Source organism: Esox lucius, chromosome 2, assembly GCF_011004845.1.
Source record: "Esox lucius isolate fEsoLuc1 chromosome 2, fEsoLuc1.pri, whole genome shotgun sequence".
In the NCBI taxonomy this organism is placed as follows: Eukaryota; Metazoa; Chordata; class Actinopteri; order Esociformes; family Esocidae; genus Esox; species Esox lucius.
The window spans coordinates 37,956,035-37,965,579 of record NC_047570.1 but is presented as its reverse complement, the minus strand read 5'-3'; the positions used below and the strand labels follow the sequence as shown (position 1 = coordinate 37,965,579).

General features: G+C 42.9%; 1 protein-coding gene across 1 annotated transcript in view; it reads left to right on the top strand.

Annotated features, from left to right (window-relative positions):
* Nucleotides 1-12: 12 nt before the first annotated feature.
* cenpp (centromere protein P) overlaps nt 13-9,545 on the top strand; it is an 80,641-nt gene continuing 71,108 nt past the window's right edge. The window contains exons 1-5 of the mRNA XM_013136292.4: nt 13-198; nt 417-558; nt 827-993; nt 1,256-1,344; nt 3,416-3,504. Coding sequence (XP_012991746.1) covers nt 425-558; nt 827-993; nt 1,256-1,344; nt 3,416-3,504 — 479 coding nt within the window. The 5' untranslated portion in view covers nt 13-198; nt 417-424. The remainder of the gene's footprint in view (nt 199-416; nt 559-826; nt 994-1,255; nt 1,345-3,415; nt 3,505-9,545) is intronic.

The following is a 9,545-nucleotide window of genomic DNA, read 5'->3' as shown; positions in this document are numbered from 1 at the left end:
AAACAGTAGCTCACGAACTGCTCAACAAAATATAGTCTCAACAAATAGTATTACAGGCATGGAAACGTTGAAATATTTTACAATTTACAATCCATAATCCCCCCAAAAGTCTAGCTGTTGGTATAGTCCACTGCGCGCAAAAAGTCTGTTTTGAAATCAGTTACTCCATGTGAAAACGCGAGAAGTGAAGTCTTGCAGGTAAGTAATTTAGGTAATGTAGCTACTATTTTATCTAAAATCTGAAAAGTTACTCTGAAAAATATTAGATCTAGCTACGTAGCTGTGCTAAAGTAGACGGTTCATCATTATACACGTTTATTCATATTGATTAAACGTGTTTCTGTTCGTTTTAGATATATTACCGAACGTTCTTTCAGTTGATAACTTTGAAGTTGTCATATAAGTCTATTTCTTAGTTTTCAGAATGAATAACCATCTGGGAGTTTACGAAACGCACATTAAAGTCCTCCAAGAAGAAATTGCAGCACTGCAATGCCAAAAGGAGAAGAATGACCGAGAGCTTACAATCCACATCGGAGGATCCATGAAAGATGCTTTGTGAGTTGTAACTTCGTCTCCGTCATAGCAATCATTCACTCCAACGTTTAGGCAACTTGGCAACGGCTAGCTAGTTACTCTATTAACTTCTAAACATGACTGTTACCTCAAACAGGATGAGTTTTCATCCCTTGGTCCTTGCATGAGCTATACGCTATACTGTTGTTTTGTGGTGGTTGCAGACAGTTCGATCTTATGATCCTGGCCCTGCAATACTGATGCATTCGCAAACAAGTGTGATGATGATGGTGTTTCACCCGATTCACAGGTTGTCCATGGCAGGACGTGAGACCGGGGCGAAGACAGGGAATAGTCTGAGAGACATCAGAGCTCACCTGACGGCTGAGATAAAGGAGCTGGAGGAAGACCTTGTCAGACAGACTAAAATGAACGGTATCGTTCTCACTAACTGCAGTGTGAAGACTCTGGAGAAAAGTAAGGTTCCTTATTTCATACGAAAAGTACAGCTAATGTTTGAAATTGTTTATAGCAATTGATATATAGCCTGCTGTTAACACCCAACTCTGCTTAGTTAACAAAGATTGATGTGCATTTTCATCACTAAAAATATACAGGTATGAGTGAAACATTTGGAGTTGAGGGAATCACACCAAATCTTGATGGAACACTGACAGTGATTGTGTGTATACAAACCAGGTTGTGATCATGGTCATCTCAGGCTGTTCTCTGTCCCTAGACAGCCGCAAGATGGTTCAGCAGTACAGGCTGGCTGGTCACTGCTCCCTCCTGGGCTTCCAGGTGGAGATTGAGGTTACTGATGTTCAGGTAAACATTTTTTTTTTTTTTTTTAAAGTTTATTTAATCTTTAAAACTTTACAATAACAGTCTTCAAAATAAACATGATGATCATGTGATAATAAATGTAAATCGGCAACCCCCCCCCCAAAAAACCCCCAGATATTCTAAAATTATAATAGACACACATTTCTCCTCAGGTGAAACTCTAGGAAGGCTTTAAATTCATTAATGGGTACAAGCCATTCAAGGCTGAGTTCATTTTACAGCTTATTCTACTTCTGTAGAGCAAGAAAAGCATCAACAGTTTTACCTAATTCAGAGGCCGTCCTTGGCCTTTTAAGGACTAACCAATCTTGTGCTCTGGTGCTGTAACCAATTGGCTTAACCTTAATAAGAGCTGTGTTCTGCTGCAAGGCGTTCCTTGTGAATACACAGTGCTTCTCTCGTCTTACGTAAGGAGAGTCCTGTCCTATCATTAAAATTGCACTGATGGGTCAGAGCATCTCCAAAACTCCAGCCCTTGTGGGGTGTTCCCGGTCTGCAGTGGTCAGTACCTATCAAAAGTGGTCCAAGGAAGAACCGGCGACAGGGTCATGGGCGGCCAAGGCTCATTGGAGCATGCGGGGAGCGAAGGCTGGCCCGTGTGGTGCGATCCAAATGCTGAGCTACTGTAGTAGTTAATGCTAGTGCCGATAGAAAGGTGTCAAAACACACAGTGCATTGCAGTTTGTTGCGTATGGGGCTGCATACCACAGACCAGTCAGGGTGCCCATGCTGACCCCTGTCCACTGCCGAAAGCACCTACAATGGGCACGTGAGCATCAGAACTGGACCACAGAGCAATGGAAGAAGGTGGCCTGGTCTGATTAATCACATTTCCTTATACATCACGTGGATGGCCGGGTGCGTGTGCGTCGCTTACCTGGAGAACACATGGCCCCAGGATGCACTATGGGAAGGAGGCAAGCCAGCGGTTCTGTTGGTAAACCCTGGGTTCTGCCATTCATGTGGATGTTACTTTGACACGTACCACCTACCTAAGCATTGTTGCTGACCATGTGCACCCTTTCATGGCAACATTTAATAATGGTCGCTATACAGTAATATTTGGAGACTGTCAAGACTTAAATGCAATATTGTGCATTTGAATATTACATCTTGCTAAAAATCTAATAAATAAATAGTAGCCAGATGATGTGAAATGCTAGTGATCATGGCTTCTAACAATGTAGTGGAATAGCGATCTAGTCCAGCCTAAAGTTGTGGTGCTACAGGCCACACCCTCTAGACCTGCCTAAAGGTGTGGTACTACAGGCCACACCCTCTAGACCATACTAAAGATGTGGTACTATGGGTCACACCCTCTAGACCAGCCTCAAGTGTGGTACTACAGGCTACACCATCTAGACCAGACTAAATGTGTGGTACTACAGACCACACCTGCTAGAGCTTAGTGCTGAGTTTTGACTGGTACGGAGTCTTTGTTACTGTTTTTATGACCTGCTGAATGGTTATGTAGATGCTAAGGATATTTTATACAGTTTTAGAAAAGAGTTCAAGACATTTTCTCAGACTGTCATGTGTGGTCTCTAACACAAGGGGGCAGTGAAGAACTATATTCATGAATAACACAGAATGTTATTGCATATTTCACCCAGAGATGTGCATGTACCTGTACATATTTAATTTAAGCATTATTGCACCTCAGTTTGGAAGTTACTAATCTCCTGTCACCACGTTCTGTGGCAGACCAAATTAGGCTAGATTTGACTTGTTTCAGATATTGGGAAGTTATATAAATCCTTACGGGTTGACCTGCTACTTGGTACTTTTACCTGGAGGACTTGTGATATTAAGCACAGTTCAGATTTCGTCTTCATCAAAAGAAATCAAAGTAATTGAACAGACTCTGTTATGCCGAGTGACATCCAATTAGGCCTTGGTCTCAGTCTGTGTTCCTTGTTGAAATAAAGCTTTAATAATAATAATAAATATAGGAATATTAATAATAATAATAACAACATCCTATGACTTGATATCTTTTGGTCAGTCAGTACTATTCATGTATCCTTTTCCCTGTTACCATTTTACGTTGCAGGAGGATGCCGCAGTAGTTACTACGATCACAGTCCTCAACATCATCATGGACACCACAGAGTGCAAGGAATTTGGCAAATTTGTGTCAGGGTAAGGCTTGTGTTAAAAAAAATGCAATCCAACACATGTTAAAAGCTTGGTTCTGTTTGATTATTGTTGTAATTCTGGTATTCTGTCATGATACGTTATGATCTGTCATGATACGTTATGATCTGTCATGATACGTTATGATACATGATTCCATTTTTAAAGATGTGGCCTGTCTGTCCGGACATTTCTTTTTCTTTACATTTTGGGCTTGTTGTGTGATAGGATGTTTCTATGAGTAGAACCACTACCATACCTCAACCAGCCATGAAATTCCTAATTTGGAAGTGAGGGGTTTTGGTGCCATGGGGGGGACATTTTGAGAGGCCAGTTTAGGCTTGACAGTTTGATTCTTACAACTAGTTGCCAAAAATGCATCTCTCACTTGAGTTAAGAGGTGGATAGAATCCCAAAAATATGATAACATCAAATATGATATCAAGATATTTTCCTATTTTTTAATGGAAAACATGAGGCAACCAAATAATCATCTGTTGACATTTGTTTAGATTGGTTTGTTCTCCCCTACACAGTTTATTCAACTCTAACTCCTCTAATATTGTGGAAGGAGCAGATGGCCTGGTTGGCGGTTCCACCCAATAGGCTAACCGCCCAGGTTAGAGACGGTTACAGACTGTTGCTTGAAGAGAAACAGTTTGTTGTCCCTAGTTTGAAGAAAGACAGTCTTACCCTGTTGTCAATACTGTCTTGTCCGTTATCTCCAGTATCTGCCAGTTGCCTTTTGTCCCTGTCTGTTGTTCCTAGCCCCTGTCTGTTGTTCCTAGCCCCTGTCTGTTGTTCCTAGCCCCTGTCTGTTGTCCCTAGCCCCTGTCTGTTGTCCTTAATTCCTGTAAGAACCTAGGGGAGAAGAGATGAATGTGTCTGATTAAACTAACGTAGGTCTCATGTAGGAAAAGTTGGAGAGTCCTAATGTAGGGAATCTGATTCCATTGGGGACTGGTCTTATTGTTTGGCTTGACCACAGCTGTGGCATCCTCCTCCTGGCTGTATTTGCCCAGTAGTGGAAAAGTAGCCGTAGTCTGAAGCCATTTTACGGCTGTATCGATTCTCCTGAGTGAGTATTAAGTTTCTGGACAGATGTTTGGTCTGGGTTTTTAAAACCTTTCACTCCAGTGAATATATCAACGTCTATCTGCAGATTTCAACAGATAAACTCCTTCCAAGGCAAAGAAAGCAAAGGTTTTCTGTGCTTCAACAACGGTCCGTTCTCACTGCTCCCCAGGGGGTGTTCCAAATGCACACTAGGCCCTGTGTAGTTCACTCCTTTTGACCAGCACCCTGAGAGGAGTTCAGCTGTTCTTTACACATAAATCACAAGCAAGTAAGGTTAAACACTTTCACATTTTATTGAGCCAATATTTAGCTAGTTTGAGAGTTTTTTTTTTGTTTTTTGTTAAAGGCTATTGACAGTGTCTGTGTGTGTGTGTGCGAGTGCGCGCGTGTGCGAGTGCGCGCGTGTGCGAGTGCGCGCGTGTGCGAGTGCGCGCGTGTGCGAGTGCGCGCGTGTGCGAGTGCGCGCGTGTGCGAGTGCGCGTGTGTGTGTGAGAAGCCTCCCATTGAGGCTGTCTGCTGGTCGGTAAGACTCACTGTGAAGTCGGCCGTCTGTGTTACGAGGAAAGATCCCTGAGGACTATGGGATATATAATGGAAAGCATCTAGCCAGTATAACAGCAGCTAGAGAATTTTCCAAGCCGTGTGGGCTTTTATTCCTTGCCTTGGTGGAGATACGACAGTGATGCTAAAGAGAATCTCTCATTCTAGTTCTGTACATCTACATTTTCTTTAAGTTATTCTTGTACAGAGAATCATTGATTTTCGTTTGGCCTAGATTTTCTAATGAAACGTCAACTGCATTATTTTACTGTGGAAGTGCCCAATAGTGAGGTGTCCACCATCACATCTCCAGGATGTCTTTAATTGCATGTGCTCATTTAAAGGCCGTCTCCTGCCCCATCATGTGCTAATTAAAAGGCCGTCTCCTGCCCCATCATGTGCTAATTAAAAGGCCGTCTCCTGCCCCATCAGGTGCTCATTTAAAGGCTGTCTCCTGCCCCATCATGTGCTCATTTAAAGGCCGTCTCCTGCCCCATCATGTGCTCATTTAAAGGCTGTCTCCTGCCCCATCATGTGCTCATTTAAAGGCCGTCTTCTGCCCCATCATGTGCTCATGTAAAGGCCGTCTTCTGCCCCATCATGTGCTCATTTAAAGGCTGTCTCCTGCCCCATCATGTGCTCATTTAAAGGCTGTCTCCTGCCCCATCATGTGCTCATTTAAAGGCCGTCTCCTGCCCCATCATGTGCTCATTTAAAGACTGTCTCCTGCCCCATCATGTGCTCATTTAAAGGCCGTCTCCTGCCCCATCATGTGCTCATTTAAAGGCCGTCTCCTGCCCCATCATGTGCTCATTTAAAGGCCGTCTCCTGCCCCATCATGTGCTCATTTAAAGGCTGTCTCCTGCCCCATCATGTGCTCATTTAAAGGCTGTCTCCTGCCCCATCATGTGCTCATTTAAAGACTGTCTCCTGCCCCATCATGTGCTCATTTAAAGGCCGTCTCCTGCCCCATCATGTGCTCATTTAAAGGCCGTCTCCTGCCCCATCATGTGCTCATTTAAAGGCTGTCTCCTGCCCCATCATGTGCTCATTTAAAGGCTGTCTCCTGCCCCATCATGTGCTCATTTAAAGGCTGTCTCCTGCCCCATCATGTGCTCATTTAAAGGCTGTCTCCTGCCCCATCATGTGCTCATTTAAAGGCTGTCTCCTGCCCCATCATGTGCTCATTTAAAGGCTGTCTCCTGCCCCATCATGTGCTCATTTAAAGGCCGTCTCCTGCCCCATCATGTGCTCATTTAAAGGCTGTCTCCTGCCCCATCATGTGCTCATTTAAAGGCTGTCTCCTGCCCCATCATGTGCTCATTTAAAGGCCGTCTCCTGCCCCATCATGTGCTCATTTAAAGGCTGTCTCCTGCCCCATCATGTGCACATTTAAAGACTGTCTCCTGCCCCATCATGTGCACATTTAAAGGCTGTCTCCTGCCCCATCATGTGCACATTTAAAGACTGTCTCCTGCCCCATCATGTGCACATTTAAAGGCTGTCTCCTGCTCCATCAGGTGCTAATTTAACGTCTGTCTCCTGCTCCATCAGGTGCTAATTTAACGTCTGTCTCCTGCTCCATCAGGTGCTAATTTAACGGCTGTCTCCTGCTCCATCAGGTGCTAATTTAACGGCTGTCTCCTGCCCAATAAGGTGCTAATTTAAAGGCCGTCTCCTGCTCCATCAGGTGCTTATTTAAAGGCCGTCTTCTGCCCCATCAGGTGCTAATTTAAAGGCCGTCTTCTGCCCCTTCAGGTGCTAATTTAAAGGCCGTCTTCTGCCCCATCAGGTGCTACTTTAAAGGCTGTCTCCTGCCCCACTCTGTGCATCACATGGATGTGCCCCTGAGTTTTAGGCTTTATCAGTTTAATGGCTCAGTAGGATGAGCTGCAGTGCAGCAATTATAGGAACAGCTGAGTTTTCCAGATTTCTTTGAGGTTGATGTGTAATAATTTTTTTAATGAAGTATATTCAAAGCAGCTTTTCTGTGTTGGAATGATGTGGACTATTAGTTTGATGACCTCATCCTGCTGAGTATTTTGGAAACGTTGCACGTTGAATATGATTTTCACTTGCCGTTGACTTTAAAGTAATGCAAATCAGATGTAGAGTAGGATGGATGATATGAACTTAATTGTATTTTTTAATAAAACAAGAATATATCTTGTACCGCTAAATAATTTTTTGCTTTTCCCCTTCTGACCATTTTGCTTCATGTGCTCAAATATCTGTCTCGAGTCTTTTGTCTTTGACTGGAGGCACAAGGAAGGACGTTGCATAACCAACTGATTTCTCTCCTAAATCTCTGGATTGATTAGTGGGGACTTGTGCTCTCTGTGCAGCAGACCAAGCGTTCCGCTGGTTAGACTACATCTGGATCGTATTGTCTGGTCTGAGATTCTGTCCTGGCAACCCGGGATGCGGAAAAACCCTGGAGATAATGATTCTCACACAAGTCTGAGTGGTCTGTGTATCGTCTCATTCTATGGCTTATCGTTACACTCCCAGAAGTCCTGCTGCCGACAAGTCTGAGTATTTTTCTAGCGAAGGGAGATATGACGGATTTATCACCTGATTGTTTGATAAACACATAAGAATTATGTATAACTTGCATAATAATGCGTTTAAAGGCCTACGTCTTGGTTCTTAAATATTAGGAGTTCCCAAACTAATTGTGTGCTTCCAATATGCAGTGGCAACCTCTTTTCATGGGGAACGGTCTTGGATTTAAGGGGTAATTAATTAGATTTTTTTCCAGTTAAAAAATTTGGCAATTTATAATGATCATAACAACACGTGATGATTTAGGTTAGAAAAATGCTGTGAAATGCCAGGGAAAGCCTGATTTCAAATGCAAATGGAGGGGGCCCTGGAGGAAAAAGGTTGGGAACCCCTGAGTTGAGACTTAAATGATTTTGCTCAAACAGCATGGGTCCTGGGGAGCGTCATTACAAACTGTTATGGCAGGAAGCCTGAGAACGTCTGTAGCCGTGTGATGAAATGCCCATCTGCAGTTAGGTAGATACTAATGAGATGTAGGCGATGGTTAAATTAAGATGTGGTGGGTGGTTACTTCAGTGGGTACAGTAAATCATCGCATGCATCTCTCATTGTGTGGTACAGTTGTTTTTTCTAGGATTTAAACATATGATAAACATTTACAGTACAGGAAAGAATAATCTATTGTAAATGCATTTATATAAAACTATGCCTTGTTAGAGGAAGACTTTGGCCAAATAGCGTATTTTATTTGGTCAAGGCACCAAATAGTCTGTCATAATTGTCCCACCCATTAAGACACAAATTAAAAATTTTGGCAAAGACAGTAGACATTGTAGGCGAGTTGAAGTAAACTTTCCAGTTACTCCAACTTTCCTTCTGATGATGGTTATGAATAGAGGTGACGGTCCATGAGCTGGTGCCAATAGCTTAATCTCACAGTAAATATAACTGAGACGGTGTTCAATCACGTCCAAAGGCTCTGTCCTTTGCCTGTTTACAAAAACTTCTGAAGCGTCCAACTCTCAAATCAAGATCTGAACGTAGAACCAGGTTCCAATCAACGTTCCAGTGTTATTTAGCACCCACCAGGCGCTGACATTTATGTTTTGATGAGAGCAAAGGCTTCATTCCGGCAAGACATCCAAATTGCTTGTTGGCATTAAGGTCTTTAATTGTAGTTTTGGAAACTTAGTGACTTGTGCAATTGAATCTTCCTTTTTACAGTGCGTTGGGCCATGTTCATCATAGCTCTAGTTGAATTAAATTCATAATTATTTCCCCAATGGTGGAGGCAGGTTTTTCCAGGCTTGCCGCAGTTATTTTTAGTGTTGTATCATTTATGAAGTTCAACCACCTTTTGTCTTTTTTCATTTTTTTATGTCACTTTAATTTACAAATGATTAAATTACTTCTCTGTTTTTGCCACCAATCTACACACAGTGCTCCGTGCTGACAAAGCAAAAACCATATTCTTATTAATTTGGGCAAATTTATAGAAAATCAAAAACACTTCTCAAATATTCAGTCCGTTTATAGAGTACTTTGTAGAAATATCTTTGGCAACAATTACAGCTTTGGGTTTTCTTCGGTGGGTCTCTACTAGCTTTGCACATGGATTTTGGAAGTTTCTCACATTCTTGCTTGGATGAGCAAGCTCCCCATGTACATTCAAGTTTGGGCTTTGGCTAAGCCACTCAAGGACATTGACGGAGTTGTTCATCCCAGTGTAGTGTTGGCTGTGTGCTTTGGGTTGTTGTTGTGCTGAAAAATGAGCCTTTGTCCCAGTCTGAAATCCTGAGCGCTCTTGGATCAAGTTTTCTTCCTCTCTGTCTTTTGCTCCATTCATCCTTCCTTCAACACTGATCAGTCTTCCAGTTCCTGCCATTGAGAAGCATCCCCACAGCATGATGCTCCCACCACCATGC